Source organism: Sinocyclocheilus anshuiensis, unplaced genomic scaffold, assembly GCF_001515605.1.
Source record: "Sinocyclocheilus anshuiensis isolate Anshui unplaced genomic scaffold, SAMN03320099.WGS_v1.1 scaffold86, whole genome shotgun sequence".
NCBI lineage: Eukaryota > Metazoa > Chordata > Actinopteri > Cypriniformes > Cyprinidae > Sinocyclocheilus > Sinocyclocheilus anshuiensis.
The window spans coordinates 2,062,824-2,085,760 of NW_015547662.1; the positions used below are offsets into that span (position 1 = coordinate 2,062,824).

The following is a 22,937-nucleotide window of genomic DNA, read 5'->3' on the forward strand; positions in this document are numbered from 1 at the left end:
TAGCACTTGTAGTTTGTCATTTCTCTGATCACAAATGCAGACATGGTTTTATGTTTACGCGGCGCGATGCAACGCAACGTGTAAAAAGACAATATAAGTCATTATAATCCATAATTATGTCCCCACTGGATGCAACGAATGCCTTGTTTATAATGGGTTTTCATGTTTTTGAATCATTGCTCTGGCCTGAGGGCATCATAGTATGGTAGGGGCGTGACATTTCCGTCACACGCTTGAGGTATTCGGCCAATCATAACGCACTGGATAGCTGGCCAATCACAGCACACCTTGCTTTTCAGATCGATGAGCTTTGTAAAAATCAACGCGTTTCAGAAAGGCGGGGCATAGAGGAGAAACAATAATGTACAGTATGTTGAAAATAATGTTTTTTTAACCTTAAACCGCATAAACACATTTCATTACACCAAATACACAAAATAATGTTCTTTTTAGTAACATCATATGACCCCTTTAATATCAGAAAGCAGCCTACACAAATAAAGCGTATTGGAATTTTATGAGAAGCACAAACGAACCAGAGCAGCTTTAAATATCGTTTATTATTTATATATTGTTTACAGTAATCTTAGTGTTTGTTAGAGAAAAGTAATAAAAACCATCATGTGCCTATTGTTTATTTGCATGCAGCGATGGCATGTCAGAAACCACTTGAGGACGTATTTACGCTGTGAAAATGATCGTGTTTTGAACTGGTTAAGAGCATTTCAGTTTATGGTCGAAACGAACTGTTCAAAATAACCGATTCAGCCAAATGAGTCAGACTTAATTCCCTCCATCACTCTGCTTCTAAAAGCAGACCTCGCTGCATTAAAACATCCCCAAACGCGGCATCATCACTGCATTTAATGTTAAAACTGAGCATGCATGAAGCTGAGCAGATGCACTGATGCAACAATTTGCATTTGATCGCTTTTCTCCATGATATAGGCCCTATGTATTAATGTGCATGGTTTGGATGTTTTTAAGCGTTATTCAGTTCAATCCATATAAATAGTATTATTAATCCAGCCAAGATTAAGGCAGAATTGCACAGACCTGAATGGTGTGAATGTAGCGTCCCCACAGCTGTTATTTGGAGGCGCGTATGGCTCTGCGCGCAGTCTTCAGATACGAAACTGGGCGCGCGACCAATCAGAACACCTGTCTCATATCTTTACGCGTATGACTTGAAATAATAAGTTCAATTGGTCATTTTTTCAGGTAAATGTGCATACGCACTATTGTGATGTTGATAAATAAACTGCAATGTTCACTAATGACACAAGCTGAAGCCACGACTATGTTCTTTCTGTGCAGAATGAGGTGACGTATCCTAATAAATATGAGTTACAATAATATGAAGAAGACAAAAGTTTATTTTTAACTCTCTATTAGTGTGTACCTACATCAATAATTACGCCTTTTCTGTCGACAATCGTATAATCTATATTTGTAAATATTTAATAACAACTTTTTTGAGTTATATATTTCAACCAACTTTATACATTATATTTCAATTTATGCATTTCATTTCATGGTCAAATAAATAATCGTCACGGCTAAACTTTAAACTGGGTGCTTGGTGTGGTGATGCAGGATGAAATATGAATTGAGATCTGAGAAGTGAAACAAAAACGCTAATTAAAAATTATTTCTTTCTTTCAACAAGCGTTTAGTTTACTTCTACATGATAATATGTCTCCCTCTGGTGAGCAATACTGCGCTATGAAATCAGTGTTCATTTTTAAGATACATTTATTAGGGGAAAAACAAGAAGTAAGGAAAGCTATGTTTCACCCTTTTAAATGTATTCAGTGAGCAATAGATTAATATTTGATTTCGGACGATTTTTTTTTTTTTTTTTTTTGTATATTAAGGATGCTCTATTGTAATGCACGAACAATGCTGAATGTCTCGTGTGAAGTGATGCAGAGGAGACTCACGGTGGCGCGCGAAGCTAAAGGATTGTGTGCGTTTCTGGCCTGGGGTCACCACGGGTCACCGCCTCTCGCATGACAACACATCGTCTGGAGGATCAACATTTTTTTCCCATCAACGTAGGAATTTCAAATCTCGCAAATGTGCGCAACATACTAAATGACAAATATATATAGTATATAGGGTACTTGCTGAGGAATTGCAGCACCAAAACTATTTTTGTACCTAAAATAACTAATAAAACGAATTAATTAATAAATGTTGAAACTTTTGTCTGAACCAAATAGTCATACCAATAAACAGTAATAAATTAACACACATTTTTCATAGACTCGATTCAAATGTCAAAGTATTTTTGAGACTTCTGTTATAAGTCGACGTGTAAGTTTTGTTGAAATCTCCACACGATGGCGCTTTCGATTTAGTAGGCTAATACAGAACGTTAACGTTAGGCAAAAGTACGGTGGCAGAGAAGTGCAAAACAAATCACAATTCTGAAAACAAAATAACAAATTACAAACGCAAATGCAAGTCTAAAAAACAAAATAACAATTCAGAAAACACAACAACAATTCAGAAAACATTATAACAAGTCAGAAAACACAATGACAAATCCGAAAACAAATGAACAAGTCAGAAAACACAACGACAAATCAGACAAACCGGAAAAGGTAGGTATAGTTTGAGACAGCACCATTGGTTTGGGATTATTCACAGCTGACTGGACGAGACATCTGTCAATCAACTTATACAGGGAAGAACCAGCCGAAGAACAGCAGAGTCGTGGTAGAAAGTTCGGAGATGGTATTAAAGTAGCTCAGTTTAAATGTATTGTATGAATTGCCCTTACTAGGGAATAAAAAATACGGGGTGTCTATTTACACTTAGTGCAAATAGCCCGCCTTGTTGGCAGTAATTCCGCTCTCCAACGTTCGATCCCGTCTTTTGCCGAACTTTTTTTTCCTCCCTTTTTTTTACCTTTTATTTTACAATTTATATTTTAAGAAAATAAAAAAAATACAAATATAAATTTTATGTTATAATATATTTTATAATAGTATAATCTATACTGACAAATAAATACATTTTTATGTGAATGGTTTACGCAAAGTTATATTCGTTAGAATATGTATCAGGAATGTGTTAGAACATTAAAAATCAGGCGCTTGAGAAATACAATTGTGTTTGGTCTTTTTTTATAACGTATCGTTATCAACACTAAATATGGGATGAACTTGTTGCACAATGATGCTTTGGTTCACGTTTTCCAGCTTCCTTTTTGCTCTTTAAATCTTTCTTCCACAAAAAAAAAATAAATAAAAACATGAATGCAACAACAGCTAATTTTTAAGATGTTAAAATACAGTAATCTTTTTTTATTGGGTTGTTTGGTGTAATGTTGGGCAATTAAATTACGCTGTGATAGGAGAAAATTCTGTTGACGTATTACTCTTCTTCAAAGCACAACACACGTTTACAAAAAAAAAAAACAGATCATAAATAGTCACATTACAGAACTTAAGAATCCGAAAGCAAGTTAAAAAGGTTTGTTGTGTCGGCTCCAAAGAGCGTTTGCATAAAATCTTGTGGTAAATTCAACAATAAATAATGGGATTTTATGCTTTAGTCTGTTTCACCGGTGCTTTTCTTTTGCGCGCTGTGTAAAAAGTCTCAGTTGCTTTGGATATCCAAAGGGCTTGAATTCTTTAAAAGAAAAAAAAAATCCACACATCTTTGATTTTTCCCTCCACGATGCAACACGATCTCGCACTTTAAAGCATAGCCAACCGTCAGGATTAAAACGTTCCCAGTGAAAAAAAAGCATAAGATCCAGGCGTTTTGGCGCATGAAGTCCGAGGCTGGGAGCCTGGGAGAACACAATAAACCTGTTGTTAACCTTGCTGTGAAAATATGTTTGATGAAAACAGCCAATTATTGTATGAAATGTATTCAAGTATAAAATAATGCCCTTTGTTGGGCACAAACTTGAGCAATGTGGGGGTACAAAAGTCCCCTATTGCATGAATTGCGCTTTGGCGTCGCCACTTGGCGCGCTACCCAGACCCCTCTATACGCGATTGTTTCTTTCTTTCTAATGACATTTACCGGATCAAAACATGCTGTTAATTCGATCAGAAAGCTTCACCCTTCACAACAATACCAGAATAATTTCTCCCAAAGTTTGTTAAGTTGACCGAAATTAGGCAAATGAATAGAGGTCTCCAGGCGCAGGTGACGGAGAATAATGCGCGTCAGGACCAGCTGCATTCTTCTTTATTTCTCCTTTTCTTTTCTTGCACTGCATTATTAAAATTTAGGCCAATGAAACTATTCATTCCGCTCAATAGACATTTTCTTATAGGATAATAGGATACAAATTGAGCCCCTCTGAAGGGAATCCAGCGGTGGGTAACCCTCGTGTGCCAAAGACGGCTGGAGTCTCTAACATGGACGGAGGGGCCGCTCGTGTGCCAGGCCGGGTCCCCACACCTGCCGAGGCCCCTAACGAAACTAGAGAATGTAAACAAAAACCCGGCCGTAGCCCATGAAAGATGGACGTGTCACCAAGTCGTGTGAGAAACGCCGCGAACAAACGGGGGGACTCCGTCTCCAAAAGGTCTCCCAAATGTAAAACGATTCCGCTTTTAAACCATCAAATCTAGCCCTTTCTTCCCTGCTGATTTCTAACAACGTTCTTTGTTTTCACAGGAGAACTGCTGACAGAGTTTGCAAATTACTTTCACTTCGGCTATCGCGAGTGCATGAAGAACCTCGTTCACTACCTGACCACCGTGGAGCGAATGGAGACCAAAGACACCAAATACGCACGCATCCTCGCGTTCCTGCAGTCCAAAGTCGTTACCGAGCCCGTGTTTGGCTCGTTGGGCACCATCTCACCAGACCCTACGGACCTTCTGTGCCAGCTGGAGTACCAGAGTCCAAGTCCAACCGAGTCAATGTTTCAGCAGAGCCCTCCCGGACACTTTCCCTGGCACCACTCGGCGCGGAACCCCACGCTCGCGTATCCAGCGATGTCTCAGCACAGCGGATACTTATCACCGGTTCAGGGACTCGATCATCATTACATGAACTTCATCGGGCACTCACACCCCAATGCCTTCAGCTTACACAATGCACAACACGCTGCTCTGTAAATACGTCTGCAAATGTGCTTAATTTATATATGTGTACATTTTATATGTGTACATGTTTTAGATATATCAGGAAATAAATGATGTTTGAATAAGACTGTGTCTTTTGGCACGATGTTGGAAGTCCTTTAGTGACATGTGGCCAAGTATGGTGACCCATACTAGGAATTAGTGCTCTGCATTTAACCCATCCTTAGTGCACACACACAGCAGTGAACACACACCCGGAGCAGTGGGCAGCCATGCTGCAGCGCCCGGGGAGCAGTTAGGGGTTCGGTGCATGTCTAAACGAGCTGGGAAAGACAGTTCCTATGGCATTGGCTAAACAGGTGCGCAGCTGAAACGCTGAATGAGTTTAAGCGCTCTAAGTGCTCACGTCTGCCTAAATTGTTAATATAGGCCTATACGATGACTGACAGACTTTGTGTATTAAAACAGAACTCTGGGAAACTCGAGAAAGCAGAAATCCTGGAAATGACGGTGCAGTATCTGCGCGCACTCCACTCCGCAGACTTCCCGCGCGGGAGAGAAAAAGGTTTGTAGGAAATACCAAGAAACCACTTAACATTCATTAACATCAACAAATCAGAATACAGATGTTAACAAACTTAGTGAACACACACCCGGAGCAGTGGGCAGCCATGCTGCAGCGCCCGGGGAGCAGTTAGGGGTTCGGTGCAGACTCAGGGCACCTCAGTCGTGGTATTGAAGGTGGGAGAGAGCGCTGTACATTCACTCCCCCCACCTACAATCCCTGCCGGTACGAGACTCGAACCCACAACCTTTGGGTTACGAGTCCGACTCTCTAACCATTAGGCCACGACTTCCCCCTTAGTTGGTATAGGCCACATAGCGTGTTCCTCTCATTGGGATAAAGATATCAGTCATTTTAAAATCAGCTACTGAATCCACTAATATCCAGAGAACATCAATAGTACTGTAAACCTAGGGGTTCTTTTTAAAGATTAAACTAAAATTAGAAAATTATAGGCAAAACAATAATGGGTATGAGCAATGAAGTAGACACTCGGATGGTTTTTATGAATCAAGTTCTCTTAACATGTCAAATTGCAAATGTCAAATCTCTACAAATAACGTAACATGGTAATATAAGAAAACAAGGTAATTTTCATTTATTCTGGTATTTTGAACTGTATATGAAAGCGAATAGCTGTGGAGAACTGTTATGCGTCCACTATAGTTCAATATGCATTATAAGTTAGAAAAAGAAAATTGGGGGAAAACCCGAAAAAGTAATCATTAAACCACTACAATAACATATAGGCCTAATATTCAGCCAAAACTACTACTAAAAAATAAATAAATTAATAAATAAGTAAAATTTGTACAGTGGCACACTGGATATTTAGAGAGAGTAAAATAATGTCATTAAATGTCTGTTTCACATAAAATTAAAAATAAATATAACCTTTTTATATTCTTCCATAAGTATTTTAATGCACAACAATCCACAATATCAAATGAAATCATAGAGTCACTGAATTCCTCATTTCAGTGACGTGCACAAATTCTTATGAAGATACCATGGCTGAATTTGTCTTTCTATCTAGACTGTTTTGTCTCTTGAGATTAACCCTTAGCGTAATGGTCTGCTGGTCTGAAACCCCTTGATTGACAATAAGCCTCTTTTTTAGGGGGATCCATTTGGACATAAATCCAGCCCCCCATCCTATCCCAGTGTCTCTTCCACCTATATTTAAATAGGATGCAAATAACAAATCAAACTGGTAAATAATAAGTATTCTATAGGGAGGGAGTCTGATGGATGTGAGAGGTTTTAACAGAGGCAATGTTCATTTAGGCTACAGTTGCAATAAAACGTTTGTGAACCCTTTAAAAATATATGCATTTCTGCATTGCTTACTCATAAAATGTGGTCTGATCCTAATTCAAGTCACCATCATAGACAAATACAATTTGACTAGACTAATAACACACAAACAAGCACCATGATGCTCCTTCCATGCATGCAGTGCTCTTTTTACTCTAAGCAAAGCACTTTTTTTTGCCCCAAATATTTTTTCTGAGCTTTGCAGGATGCTCGCTGCTAGGGAGAGTAGCAACAGTCCATAATTATCTGTATTGTAGACAGAGTATCATTTTGTGGGTTCATGACCCAGGTCTTTAGCCATGCTTTCTTAGCCTTTCCCAGCTTTGTGCGTCTGTCATTTTTTAAGGTCTTATGACAGTTTTCGGGATTGAAGCATGGTTCACACTAACCCATCTTTCTTGAGAAGAACAGATTTGTCAGTAACCAGGCTTTGTGTGCTTTTATTTAATCTCTTTAATTGACTCCAATTATAGCTTTTGGAGAAGTTGTAAAAGAGAGCTTGACTTTACATTCTCCAGCTAGAACTTTGAATGAATTCTCACTGTCTTCAGCAGTGAAAAGTGTGAAAAGTACAACCGTTTGTGTGTTACTAGTTTATAAGGCAGATTATGTTTGTCTGTGACTGAGTTAGATGAAGGTGTATGAATATGAACAAGATGAAGGTGTATGAACATGAATAAGCAATGCAGAAATCCAAAAGGGTTCACAAACCTACTCTCGAGATATATTTCCCCCTCTCTCTCATACACACACATACAACTTCTCACAATTTTATTAAAAATTATTATTATTATTATTATATATTTTTTGACCATTTTAAATGACCCTGTTCATTACCATTACACTTTATTGGGTTATGTAGACCACGCATTAAAAACAATATTTATTTATTTATTTACTTATCAATTGAACATAACATTTTATTTTAATATATTTTAACATGTCATTTATTTCTGTGCAGGCGAAGCTGAATTTTCAGCAGCCATTGCAGTCTTGTTGAAAACAGTTTTGCCATTGAATTTTTTTTTTTGGAAACTTGTGGGGAAATTTATTTGAAATAGAAATATTTTGTAACATTGCGAAGGCATTATAAAGCATGAATTTCTCAAATAAATAAACAAACACACAAACTAAAAATAAAAAGTAAAAATAAAAATACTGACCCCAAACCTTTGAATGGCAATGTAAGTCGTTTTTTTTTTCTTTTCTAAAATGTTTTTTTTTTGCATTTTCTGAGACAAGTAATATTTGTCCCTCCGTGTTCTTTATGCTGACATCGTCCCTTTTTAAAATAATGTTTTTATTTTTCTTACATCATATTTAAGGGAGTGACATCATCTAGCTCAGTAGTTCAACTTATGTTCCGAGAAAAGATCATAGTGAAGCATTGTGAAAGTACAAGAATATTGACTGTAAATAATGCACAGCGATATATGCTAAGGCCGTATTATGCCGTTATATATGTAATATGTGAATCAGTCTGAACAATATGTGTCATTTCCATACTTGACTTAAGCAAATCAGACAGACAGTTGTTCACTATGCTCAGGATTATCTTAGGGGAGAGACGGCCACCATGGTGGAAAATAAAATAACTCTTGCATATCATTTTACCAGGTTCCAGTCAGCCATGATGCTGCTTGTTTCTGAGATGTTGGCACTTGTGTCCCTCCCTCTTTAACTGTAGAGGGTTTACTCTCTTTAGCCTCTACAATGGCATAGAAGAAGAGAGCCACGCCCCTCTCCACCCTCGTCCCACATGCTTTTGACACCACAAATAATACCAGAAACCAATATCACTCAGATCTCCTAAGGGGACACCTTAGAGAGAGACAGATAAAGAGCGTTGATGTATCACTAAAGGGACACACTGTCCTAGAATATCACGATGGGTACAAAACAGGTGTGATTCTGTCCAGATAGGGGACCTGGGACCCCTCCTTCTCAAAGCCTGAATTCATCCCATCGCCTTTAAGTAAGTTGTATGGCACCAGCTTCCAAGAAAGCACCAAGGAAAGAGAAAGGGAGTGAGAGGGAGAGGGATTCCAGAGAAGGCGGGAGAGGTTGTGGTACTTTGGCGGGGGTTGCTCCATTGTGATGGAGCTGAAAGGAAGACAATCTTGGGTTCCTTGGGCTTCATCCTTGAGTGGACCTGAAGAAAAATAATCAGCCCCAAGAAATCAAAGCTCCTAAACAGAGGGCCAGAATTCAGGCATGAGACCGGGATGCAGGACACAACCACACACTGAAATGCATATTATATCATATTTTTAAAAGGTTTTTAAATTTATTTTTAAGAAGTCTCTTATGCTCACCAAAGCTGCATTTATTTGATCAAAATATACATATTATTGTAAAATATTATTACAATGTCAAACATGTGTTTCCTATTTAAAATGTAATTTATTCCTGTTATGGTAAAGCTGAATTTTCAGCATCATTACTAGAGTCTTCAGTGTCACATGATCCTTCAGAAATCATTCTAATATGCTGATTTGCTGCTCAAGAAACATTTCTTGTTGAAAACAGTTAGGCTGCTTAATACTTTTATGGAAACGTCTCAGCTTACTTGTGTAACCATGGTTCCCTGAGTAGGGAACGAGACACTGCGTCCTCTAGAACAGCGGAGCTTTTTCCCCTTGGAAAAAACGCTCGCAGTGCACGCCGATTGCCCCCTCGGAGGCATCGCGTGCGTGCTCTTTGCCCAAACAAACAACACATAGATCGTGTGTGTCATCTGATGTCAAATAGAGATGACACAGATGCACACACCTTCTAAATGCTCTGCTAGTGCTCGCCATAATAAATAGAGATAGCTCTTACTTTTTCCTTGGAAATGCACGCTTCAAACAAAACAGTCAATGAAGACGAAGAAGAGAATGATGTGATGCTCCCGGCGCCTATTTATACTTTAGTCGCACCGGTAGTGACGTCATGGCTGTCGCCGGCCAACGAGTTGGTGTTTTTTCAATGTATGCTTCAGACACGGGTCACGACGAGGCGTTCCCCATAGCGCCCCCTAGAGGACGCAGTTCGAAGTTCCCATGAAAGGGAACCATATTTTTCTTTTAGGACTATTTGTGAAACTATGATGTTGAAAATATTTTCTAACATTATAAAGTGTCTTAACTGTCACTTTTGATCAATTTAATGCATCCTCAAAAGTATTATTAAAAAAGGATCAACGATGCATCAAAACTCTCTCATGTCTAAAGTGAAAACTAGGTTCTGTCTTTGTGTATATACAACACAAACACCTACATTGTCACTTTTTGGAAGAAAAGCACAGGTGTCTGTCATCCAACTGTCAGAGCGAGTAATTGATGGATGAACAGACAGATAGATGGATGGATGAACGGATGATTGGGTGGATAACACAAAGCTGTTTGCCAAACGGTGTTCAAAACGTTGGTGCGGAAAAGAGGAGAGAAGACGGTCAGAAGACAAAGAGGGCATGCAGATGGGAAAAACGATAATGCCATGAAAGACGAAAGCGATGAAAGAGCACTGAGTGACCAACAAGCCAATATTAGTTTAAATCCGCAGAGGGAACACTGTGTTAAGCGGAGGGAGAAAAGCTGGTAAAATTAGAGTTCTTTAGCTTCATCACACAGTATGAATCAAAACAAATGAAGCAGAGCTAAAATGGCTCAGGGTTTTATTCTATTGTCATGTAAAATATCTTAAAATGCCAAAGAAAGCAGCCAAGAAAGTTTCTTCGCATCTGAAGTTTTATTTATACGCAAGCGGTTTTGTTAAGAAAACTGCAGGTCTTTTCTAAACTAAACACATCTGACACCGCAGGGAAGCACATGAAACACTGTTATGGTGGTGTGGTGTTTCATGTTCCCATGTTCACTCAGTATGATGGACACTTTTACAAATTACATAAGAGGAGGACATCAGCCTGAAAGCCTACTCAGACCTATGAATTTAAAAAAATATGCTTGACAAGATTTTAAAATCTCAAAAGATCTCATTCAACAATATGAAATATTGTACTGCAGTGATCTATCACTGTTTCTTCAGAAACAAGGTCATTTTTATATTCGTAATCTAGAAATACTCATCTTGGTTTCATTCATCTATCCAACTATTTTAACATCTATTTTTTCAAAGAATAAAAAAAAATCAGCATCAGACTCAGTTTAAATAGTTTTGCTGCAAAAATGGTTATAAAATATTTCAGAATTTGTGTCATTTTCTTTTTCAGCATTTTTGGATTCACTATAGTTCATTTTAAGCAGTCCTGCATTGAGACAAATGAGTTTGCATAGTACAAATAATATGCAAAATAATCATGAAAATCAGCAAGATGTTGTTTAAAATGTTTTAGATGTATTATAGATGTAGCATGTCACAAAAGTATTTCACATCTAAGAGTCTGAATGCAAATTCAATTTAGAGTTATTACAATGTAAATCAATTTACATTAAAATCAGATGACAAACTCTTTTTATTTGACTCAATTTTATTATGCACTGCTTTGAACACACTGAACTGTAAAGCAATGAAATCCAAGGCATGGAATCTAACCAAATCTAATATAAAGCAATACAATACTAACATTTATGTCATGATTATAACTTGAATATTGATTGTGCATCTTTATTTCTGCATGAAGCCAATAGGGTTAATATGTTTAGTTGAAACATTAACTTACAAATTTACTAAGCCAGTGTAGCCATCATTTGTTTGAAACCTCTGACCTATTGACTCCTTTGGCTGAGCTGGTGTTTGGCCTGCTGGTGACTGGATGTCCCGTGTTTGTCCATTAGGAGCGGGCGGTAGTCTAGGAGTCCAGACGGGTGTGTGTGAAGGGTAGAGAACACACTCCTCAGCTCTTCTTGGCTCTGACACACTCCAAACAGCTGTAGCACAGCACCCAGCTCAGCTGCAGACAGAAGCCCAGTGCTGGAGCCATCCAGCCGGGCACAGGCCTTGCTAAGAGCCCTAGCCTTACGCTGGAGCTACAACACCGACACATGAGGAAAATAAACATTCATACATGTATTCACACAGATCGTCACCTATAAACAACGCATCACCTTTTTCTTGATCCTGCGACTTAATGTTTCCAGGGTGGAAATTTCTTTAGGGTCTCTGGGAGTCTGCAGAGCAGCTGCCATATTGGATCCATGCTTCCATATTTGACTCTGGGATAGAAAAGGCTTGAGGAATTCCATGTAGGATACGCTGTTCAGAGAAGAAGAAAATAATTATGACAAATTCCATGAGGACATGAAATACTCAGTTATGTCTCATCATACAGATGAATGTGAATTCTCTATAAAATGTATTATAAATCTATGGTTTGATATGCTTGATCCAAATTCAGAAAAAGTCATTAATCACAAACACAACTTGATACTAAGTCATTAATAACTATCAATATGACCAATAATATCATCACATTCTTTCACCGTTGTTCATGTCAGTTTACTTCAAATGGATAAAACATTGCTGGTTTTGGACCTGGTCAGTAGACCTTATTATGCATTATACAAAATGTAAAGCTGCAGAAGGGTCTTGAACTTCAAACGGGATGGATGGATGGATGGATGGATGGATGGATAGATAGATAGATAGATAGATAGATAGATAGATAGACAGATATCTGTTTACTGCAGGGTTGGTTCTCCATAATGTAAATATATCTACCTGCCATCATGGTTGATGTCAAACTTCCTGGCCAGTAGATCACACTCATACTGGCTGAGATGAACACAGAGACTCATAAGGATCTCTTTAAATTCATCACTGCTAACAAAACCTGTTCCAGAAAAATCCATTTCAGAGAACTCAGTCCAGAGCTCAGAAACAGACAACTCCACCTGTTGAGAGGGAGAGAGAAAGAGGTTCAGAAAACTGTTTAAATAACAATCATATCTCAACTCTTTTCACGCAAAGAACTCTACACCATCGCAGAGGTATTTTTACACCCACACCTTGGCCCGTAGAGCATCCACGAGTATATCTGAGACGCAGTTGAGTGTTTTGGAGAGGCGCATGAAGTCATTGTCTCCACGTTTGGGGGGATTGTGCTTGGCATTGGGGTAACAGCAGGATTTGGGCGACGGGCCAAAGTGACGTATAAACTGTTGAAAGTCCACAGTTCCATCCTGCTGAGTGAACAAAGAGGACCACAACCTCCGGACTTCTCCACGAGTTACCTCAGGATGGAGCTCTAACCTGAGCCGGGCGAGAGGAAGAATGACAAACAGAGAGAGGAATAAATGATGGGAGGAGGGAAAGGGAGAGAATAGTGGGATTCATGAGTACTCTACATGAAGAATACACCTCAAATTCTTAGAAGAATGTGAACACTGTATCCTTTAAACCCCTTCACACCCCAAAGACCCCCTCACCCTATTTATTTGAGCAGTATTAAAGCTAAAACTTGGCAACCGACAGTATAGAAGCAACATTTTCTCTCACACTGTCACACAACACAATGTCACGCCTAAAGAAAAGACAGTACTGTGAGAAAACACAGGAGATTTGACAGCAAACAAACACGTCTGTATCATGCAACCCTGCAGCATGTTAAAATGTTATATTTATTAGGTTAGGTTATGTTTTATTTATTTAACTGTATACTATATATATATATATATATATATATATAATTCTATATACAAAACCTTTCAAAAGTTTGGGGTCAAAAATATCTTATGCTTATCAAGACTGCGTTTATTTGATCAAAAATACAGTTAAAAAACAGTAATATTGCAAAATATTTTTAAATAACTTTTCTGTGATGCAAAGCTGGATTTTCAGCATCATTACTCCAGTTTTTAGAGTTACATAGTCCTTCAAAAATAATTCTAATATGCTGATTTGGTTTAAACAGTATCTCTTTGGGGCTTAAAGTTGTCATTTTGTTTGTCTGACGTCATTATTAAACAATCTGATGATGTGTCTAGTGTTTAAGAATATTTGATGTATTGGCTAATATTAGTAAATATTCAATATAATATTAAGCTTTTTCATTCAGTGACATATAAAGTTATAATTATACAGTGTTATGAATGTAACATTGACCTTTGTGTACTTTTAATTGCATTAATTAAATTACATTATATATTTAATTGTTTTAGGAATTTTCAGAGTAATGGTGTGGTCACATTTACCATTTGTTCAGCAAATATTTGTGGGCGAAATCCAGTCATTTCTATAGGAATCCATGCAATCTGGAACTTTGTGCTTATTTCGCAACTGGTTCAGGCTAGTCACACAAATTCTCCACAATGACCAACAGAAAGCTGCTTGGTTTAAAATGAGCTAAAACCAGAAAAGTCACAATTATCTCTCTTGAACAGTTTGCATTATTCAAGTCTGACTTAGAGGTGGTTGATCATCATATTTGGTGGAAATTTTGAAACCACTTTGACATTAAATAAATGAACAAAATCATAATTCTTAAGTTGCTCCATAAACTTTGAATCTAGAAGACTAAAAGACTTCAGTTCAGTTTGGGCCTTGCGTTGAGTATGTGTGCATATATACAGTACGTGTGAACAAACACGTATGTGCTTGTCACTGCCTTGTACGAGTCGATCAAAGAAGCAACAGTTTCTCACCAGACACACACGCACACATACACAGCGTTCACTGTGGGAGCCAGAGAAGTTGGCACTGATATGTCAGCCAAACCCTCTGTGAACTCGGCTGCTGTAAAGCCTGTTAGTGTCACTAATCTCTGAGCTGGCGAGGAGAGTTCAGTTCACCTTGGACTGGTTGGCACCATCTCTCTCGGTGTCTGTGCACCAGTGCCACGCCACAGATTATGCAAATCCACTCGCGATGCCCCCCATTCAGACCACGACTCCTTTTAGGCCTGCCGCCATATTCCAGCCAAAAAATGAATAGAGAGATAAAAGAGGGTGATGTAGAAAAAGAATGAAAAAAGGGTGGGAGAGAAATCACAAAAGGGTCAAAGGAAGAGCTGCAAAAACAGCACAGGGAGGGGAGGGACGAGAGTAAACAAATAGATAAATAATTTATAGAAATGGAGGAGTTTCTCACATGGGGTGAACAGTTCAGAAGAGTTCAGGACTCTTAACTCGGGTCACCACAACAAAGTGTGTAGTTCACAGACTGAAAGAAAGAAAAGAGAAAGATGTGGGAAAAGACAAGTTGTTAAAGAAAGAGACAAGGGTTGAGGGTTGATATAAAAATAGATGACAGGTACAAGAGCCTAAGAGACTGAATCGCTTAAAACCAATTACATGATGCAAAAAGGCAAATAATACGGACAATGCCAAAGAATACACTTCTTCCACGATCAACATGTCATATAATTTCATGCAATTTTTTGATTATTAATTCATTTTGATATGTTTGGTGGGGCATACATTCAAAAATGTGTAGCTGGTGAAATTGTCTAGAGATGTCAAAGAAAAAAATCTCATCAAATGGTTCAAACAAAACTTCAAAAAGTTATTGTCATGCAAAAAAAAAAAAAAAAATCCTTTAGTTTATGTGCAAAAAACAAAAAAATTCTGAAAAATATCAGGAATATTTCAAATTAATAAAAAAATAAGTATTACTAATATTTAAAATAAATATGTATAAATTAATACATATTTAAAAATAAACATTATAAATATATTTATCGTAATTATTTTTATTAATAAAAAAAATCAAATGTTATAATTCCCAAAGGCTTCACAATTCATTATTCAAACATTCATGATATTGGGAAAAAGCATTTTATCTTGAACAATATGTTTGAAAAAGTTTTTGAAAATAATAATTAGCCCACGTGTAAAAGTAAAAAGAAAAGTATTTTAATGAATCATCAACACAATAGTTTTAAATAAACAATATTCACTTTATATTTGAAAATGTGCTCTGAAAATGTGAAAATACACTGATGAAAATGTGCTTTCTGGCCATGCAAAATGTAGGGTGCTTTGGATAGTTGCCAGGGCTATTTGGTTGCTAGGATCTTCCAGGTAGTTGCAAGGTTGTTGGAATGTTATTTTCTGGCCCTCTAAAAAAGCCACACCATTATAATATTCTAATCTCTAGATACGACTGAGGCTCGTCCTTCAATGCAAGTCTATGGAATTTTGTTGGGGTTATTCATCAGCCAGACAAAATAACATTTTATTTATGTAGTAAATAATTTAGTATTGTGCATTTTTCATAATTTAGTCATGTAGTTTTATACTAAGGGCTAGAGCTTAAGTAAGAAAAAAAAAACTATATGTGAAAGTAATAGTAATGGTTGCAATAGCTCTAACTAGAGGAGCAACAGAGATACATAGGATAGTACAGCAGTGTAGCTGAACGTGAAGCAGGCATGGGAACATCTAAACAAGCATGCAGTAGGCCATAGAAAACCAATGGCCTCAGAACTTCACCGTGCCAACAGCTCTCTCAGGCTCCGTACACCAAACACATCGTTATTCATGGGGAAAAAAAAGAGTAGGTTGTTAACTTGCACAATTAAGGCATCATTTGCCAAGAGAAAAGGCCTGCTTTCCATTGGCATTGTCTTAGGAGACAAAAGAGTGCAAGAGCTCTGTAAAAACCAGGGCTGGGAGACTCGGGTGGACTGCATGGGTCTTGTGAGACACACAAGGAATGCTTGTGTCACAAGTGCTGACTCTGGGAGACACCCAGGACTGAACACCATGGAGAAAAACTCAGTGATTCGGCATGGTGTTAAAGACGATGAGGAGGAACGCATTCCACATTCCAATACATCTTCAATAGTGTGTGTGTGTGTGTGTGTACAGACTGAAAGAAAGAAAAGAGAAAGATGTGGGAAAAGACAAGTTGTTAAAGAAAGAGACAAGGGTTGAGGGTTGATATAAAAATAGATGACAGGTACAAGAGCCTAAGAGACTGAATCGCTTAAAACCAATTACATGATGCAAAAAGGCAAATAATACGGACAATGCCAAAGAATACACTTCTTCCACGATCAACATGTCATATAATTTCATGCAATTTTTTGATTATTAATTCATTTTGATATGTTTGGTGGGGCATACATTCAAAAATGTGTAGCTGGTGAAATTGTCTAGAGATGTCAAAGAAAAAAATCTCATCAAATGGTTCAAACAAAACTTCAAAAAGTTATTGTCAATGCAAAAAAAAAAAAAAAAATCCTTTAGTTTATGTGCAAAAAACAAAAAAATTCTGAAAAATATCAGGAATATTTCAAATTAATAAAAAAATAAGTATTACTAATATTTAAAATAAATATGTATAAATTAATACATATTTAAAAATAAACATTATAAATATATTTATCGTAATTATTTTTATTAATAAAAAAAATCAAATGTTATAATTCCCAAAGGCTTCACAATTCATTATTCAAACATTCATGATATTGGGAAAAAGCATTTTATCTTGAACAATATGTTTGAAAAAGTTTTTGAAAATAATAATTAGCCCACGTGTAAAAGTAAAAAGAAAAGTATTTTAATGAATCATCAACACAATAGTTTTAAATAAACAATATTCACTTTATATTTGAAAATGTGCTCTGAAAATGTGAAAATACACTGATGAAAATGTGCTTTCTGGCCATGCAAAATGTAGGGTGCTTTGGATAGTTGCCAGGGCTATTTGGTTGCTAGGATCTTCCAGGTAGTTGCAAGGTTGTTGGAATGTTATTTTCTGGCCCTCTAAAAAAGCCACACCATTATAATATTCTAATCTCTAGATACGACTGAGGCTCGTCCTTCAATGCAAGTCTATGGAATTTTGTTGGGGTTATTCATCAGCCAGACAAAATAAAATTTTATTTATGTAGTAAATAATTTAGTATTGTGCATTTTTCATAATTTAGTCATGTAGTTTTATACTAAGGGCTAGAGCTTAAGTAAGAAAAAAAAAACTATATGTGAAAGTAATAGTAATGGTTGCAATAGCTCTAACTAGAGGAGCAACAGAGATACATAGGATAGTACAGCAGTGTAGCTGAACGTGAAGCAGGCATGGGAACATCTAAACAAGCATGCAGTAGGCCATAGAAAACCAATGGCCTCAGAACTTCACCGTGCCAACAGCTCTCTCAGGCTCCGTACACCAAACACATCGTTATTCATGGGGAAAAAAAAGAGTAGGTTGTTAACTTGCACAATTAAGGCATCATTTGCCAAGAGAAAAGGCCTGCTTTCCATTGGCATTGTCTTAGGAGACAAAAGAGTGCAAGAGCTCTGTAAAAACCAGGGCTGGGAGACTCGGGTGGACTGCATGGGTCTTGTGAGACACACAAGGAATGCTTGTGTCACAAGTGCTGACTCTGGGAGACACCCAGGACTGAACACCATGGAGAAAAACTCAGTGATTCGGCATGGTGTTAAAGACGATGAGGAGGAACGCATTCCACATTCCAATACATCTTCAATAGTGTGTGTGTGTGTGTGTGTGTTGGAGACAACTATATAAATGTCCCCCAGATAATCTTCTGAAGTACTGACTATCAAACTGAGGTCCTCATAGAACTAACGAAGACATTATGCCTGAAAACAAATCAATTATTCATTTGATTTCCATGCATTCATTGGCTCTTATAGGCTGGTACCATTACTATTATGCTCTAGTGATAAATACTGACAAGTATGCATTGTGACCAGAAAAAATCTTTGGAATATGGAAGAAAACAAATATGAGGGAACTTTTTTTTTCTTTTGTATATGTGGTACGTCACCTTTTAAGTAACTGGTACATCTCCTCCTGAGTGAGACGTCTGGTGTTTTTCTCATCCAGTTCTTCAAACTCTCTCAGCACATCTCTGTAACGATTTGCCACCAAACTCTTCACCAGACTAAACAGCTGAAACATAAGAAAGGTTCATTAATGGTACTGATCTCGAAGAGTATTTCTTGATGTAAATGATTTAGATTAAAATATATAGTGTAATGTAAACCCTTAAACAATATAAGACATCAATATTCAAGAAAAAGTAATAATAATAATAACTGTTCTGATATTTATAATGATAATTTATAATATAGATATTCTGATAGTTCTAGACAGTTATTTCTGGGAGAATCTACACTGATATTCAAAAGAAGTTTTATTCATCAAGGACACATTAAATTGATCAAAAGTGACAGTAAAGATTTTTAAATTGTTACAAAAAAAAATGTCAATAAATGTTGTTGTTTTGAATGAGTTATCCATCAAAGAATGCTGAAAAAATTATCACAGTTTCCACAAAAATATTAAGCAGGACAGCTGTTTTCAATAGGTTTTTTGAGCATCAAATCGGTAGAATGATTTCTGAAGGGTCATGTGACACTGAAGACTGGAGTAATGATGCTGGAAATTCAGCTTTGTATCACAGAAATACAGTTCATTGTAAAATATATTAAAATAGAAAACAGTTATTCTCCATTGCAATAATATTTCACAATATTACTGTTAATAATATTGCATTTTTTATCAAATAAATGCAGCCTTAGTGAGCATAAGAGACTTCTTTGAAAAACATTAAAGGTGCCATAGAATGCATTGATACAATATTTTAAATTGTTCTCTGATATTTACATAGAAAGTACGTGGCTTTGGTAAGGTCAAAAAATCTCCAGAAACGGGATTACATGTCCATTTACAACCCTAGGATTTGTCGCTAGAATTAAAAAAAGCTCTGTTTTTACCTTATTTGGAAAGGTCATGAATAATAATGTTGAGCTCTGCTCTGATTGGCTGTTTCACAGTGCGGCTCAATGTTGAGCTCTGCTCTGATTGGCTGTTTCACAGTGCGGCTCAATGTTGAGCTCTGCTCTGATTGGCTGTTTCACAGTGCGGCTCAATGTTGAGCTCTGCTCTGATTGGCTGTTTCACAGTGCGGCTCAATGTTGAGCTCTGCTCTGATTGGCTGTTTCACAGTGCGGCTCATTTCAGTAGCTCACACACCAGGAAGGAAACACAGGGAAAATATATATTTCATTACTATCTCTCACAGTTAAATCGTTGGGTAATTATACTGTATATAAAATGCGGGAATCAGGGAGCTGCTATTAATATACGGGGCATTGAAACTGCTTTCGAATGCACGATCGTTTTACTTTCACTTTCGAGATTTGCGATCGCACGTGCTCTGTGTAAACTACAGCGGCAGTACTTACCACACATTTTACAAGATCAATTTACATAAGAAGGAGGAAACAATGGTGTTTGAGGCTCACGGTATGTCATTTCCATGTACAGAACTGTTATTATTCAACTATGCCAAGGTAAATACAGTTTTCCATTCTATGGCACCTTTAAGAAATCTTACCAATACCAAACTTTTGAATTGTTTAGGTTGAAAAGCAGCATTGTACATCTGGGAATTTACAATTTATGTATTATGAAGTCACATGAGATCATACCTCATGGTCACTCCGATCCTCCTCTGAGCCCTTCTCCTCACCTGAATCATGGTTCAAGACAGGCTGGGCGGCTGCCTGGAAGAGGCTGGGAACTCCTTTCCTGAGGGAGCAAGAAAAAGTCCTTGAGACCATGGTTTTGGTTTTTAGATCTTTTATTATTACTTCATATAATATAAGAGAAGCCCTGAGGAACCCTTAGAATGAGCGACCCGCTTTGTGCCGTTCTCGCTTGAGTGGCGAACAGGGAGAGCTACAAGACCTGACACTGAAACGGCCTTTCTGTGCTGACCGCTTTGAGAGCAACTGGAGTGGTCAAACAAGGCAGACACCTGACGGTCTTGAAGTGTTAGCGAAACTATGAAGAAGCACATGAGAAAAATCGGACGCACAAAGCCCAGCCTAGGCTAATGCATTCCCTGTGCGCTTGGATGGGTTGATGGGGGCCGGACTCGGCTGAGCGGATAGCCGTGGCTCTTTTGTGCTCAAGAGAGGACAACCACTCCCTAGGCTTTGGGGCAGTGATCTGGGCCATCTTAGGGCCACAGTCCGAACGAGATGGGCGGACTGGTGGCTTGAGAGGTCACGGGCTAGAGCAGAGTTAGACACACTGTGTAAAGGAAGAAATAGAAGGGAGGGACAGAGAAAGATGGTGAGATTTAAAAGACAGTTGCTTCAAATAATGTTGATAGCAGTTCAAAGAGACAAACGGCAGTGACACTGACTGCAAGAGGCATTAAGTTTGTGTTTGTGCATTGTGCAGATGACAACGTGAACGTGCCTTCAGGATTTTCTCAAGACAAACTGCTCTTTTCAACAGTTAAGCTGACCTGAATGAGCCAAAATAAGAGTTTACTGAAAGCTCGGTGAGAAAAGTTCCTGAAAAATGCAATTAACAAAGAGTGAGTCTCCATTTGCCAATCTGCTTGTCACAGCTGAACATATATAGCTAAATACGGTCAATTCATCATATTCAGCGGTTGAGTCTATTAGTGGACCTGTCAGAAGCTGAGGGAAGAGACCTTGTGACCCAGCCACGGACATCTCAGCAGGACGCCCATGTCCAGCAGCCCTGCCACAAAACCAACACAGCAGGACGTGACATCACACTAGCATATAACACAAACAGACACTCAAACTAAAAGTGAAACGAGCCAAAGATCCACTGAGTCAGGTTACAAGATTTCCCAAAAATTTGAACTGAGTCTATGTTAGTTACTCCTACTGTATAAGTTAAGCAGATATTTGGATGTAATGGTACATATGAACTGAAGGACTAAAATAAACTAAAACTAAAATAACTAAAAAATAATAAAAGATATAACTGAAAATAAAATAGTAATAAATAGTAATAAAGTCAAATAAAACAGTAAAATATTTTTAAGAAGTCATTAAATAAAATAAAAATAATGAAAAAATAAGCAGTTGAGTTATTTACTTATATCTAGAATACACTGCTATAGACAGTAAACAAATTAGCAGCTTTTGCATTTGTTTTCCAGATAATAACTCAAGGTAATTCACATGCATGTCTCTTTTATGCCCATAAGGGGGCACATGACTCTTAGTTTGACTTGCTAGAAAAGCTGAAAAAAAAAAAGTTTTAGTAAATTGACCCTTTCTTTTCAGATTTATTTTTGCTAGGCGTGAAAAACTGATATCACAAGACTTTACTATTACACACACCAACAAATTTTCAGTTTGCTCCAGAAAAACTATAACTTAGTTCAGTATGCAAATTTTGATATAGGTATGGAAGAAAAATCCTTAAGGGAGCAACAACTTCAGTTTAACCTGATTTAATATTATATTTCCACTTTTATATTCAACCACTAAAACAATTTAAAGGCAATCAAAGACAAAAACAAACAAACAAACAAACAAACAAAAACAACATATTATATATTTGTTTATACACTATAAAGTATAGTTTTTTTTCAGGATTCTTAATCATGTCAAAACCTCCAATTACTCATAAAACATTTCCATCCTACTGACTGGAAGTGAAATTAGTGTTATTCTACTTAAATTATTCTATATATGTTATTATACGAAAATGTAGCTGAGAAAATGTTTTATTATACAGTGCCTTTAAAAATGTTCTCCCCCCATCTACTCAGTTCTGCCAGTTCAAACTGTATGATGAAGTAATGGTGGTTTTGAATTAAGACATTTTACATGCTAGATATTGCTTAGATTCCTTTACATTCAGATTGCCACCCAAGTTCAGATCTGATTCAGAGTCACTGGAAGACCCCCTCTCTTCCTCAGACGACTGATCTTCAGAGAGGAGAGAGAGTATGTTGTTTTAACAGACGAGGGGTCGGTTGAACTCCTTGCGGACCCACTGTTCTCCACAAGCTGAGATAGAGGGATTTGAAATTAAAAGAAGAGGGAGGAAGGAGTCCCATCACTTGCAGAGACGAGATACAGACGCCCACAGAGATAACTGGTGAATGAATGGGCTGCTTATTTTCGCTTTCAGTTCATCTCGTCTGAGGATGGATGGACTGAGTGAGGGAGTGAAAGAGAGGAATAAGTAGATGCACATTTATCACGTTTGGACTGTATTGTTCTGTTTAATCTGGGCCACCATCTGAGAGCAGGAGACGTGTGTGTGTGTGTGTGTGTGTGTGTGTGTGTGTGTGTGTG

The 22,937-nt window shown here is 37.5% G+C and overlaps 3 protein-coding genes across 5 annotated transcripts in view; 1 reads left to right on the forward strand and 2 right to left on the reverse strand.

The window, feature by feature from the left end:
- Positions 1-1,109, reverse strand: part of LOC107702334 (long-chain-fatty-acid--CoA ligase 1-like) — a 37,271-nt gene extending 36,162 nt beyond the window's left edge. For all 3 annotated transcript variants that reach the window (XR_001635750.1, XM_016504617.1, XM_016504619.1), the window contains exon 1: positions 1,057-1,109. The gene's annotated coding sequence lies outside the window, so the exon portion shown is untranslated. The remainder of the gene's footprint in view (positions 1-1,056) is intronic.
- LOC107702270 (hairy and enhancer of split-related protein helt-like) overlaps positions 1-5,093 on the forward strand; it is a 6,263-nt gene extending 1,170 nt beyond the window's left edge. Inside the window, exon 2 of the mRNA XM_016504527.1 lies at positions 4,648-5,093. Coding sequence (XP_016360013.1) covers positions 4,648-5,093 — 446 coding nt within the window. The remainder of the gene's footprint in view (positions 1-4,647) is intronic.
- A 6,534-nt stretch (positions 5,094-11,627) lies between these two features.
- Positions 11,628-22,937, reverse strand: part of LOC107702337 (EF-hand calcium-binding domain-containing protein 6-like) — a 28,459-nt gene continuing 17,149 nt past the window's right edge. Inside the window, exons 13-18 of the mRNA XM_016504622.1 lie at positions 20,289-20,388; positions 18,620-18,744; positions 12,891-13,134; positions 12,604-12,776; positions 11,991-12,138; positions 11,628-11,912 (exon numbers count right to left, since the gene is read on the reverse strand). Of these exons, the coding sequence (XP_016360108.1) occupies positions 11,652-11,912; positions 11,991-12,138; positions 12,604-12,776; positions 12,891-13,134; positions 18,620-18,744; positions 20,289-20,388 (1,051 nt within the window). The 3' untranslated portion in view covers positions 11,628-11,651. The remainder of the gene's footprint in view (positions 11,913-11,990; positions 12,139-12,603; positions 12,777-12,890; positions 13,135-18,619; positions 18,745-20,288; positions 20,389-22,937) is intronic.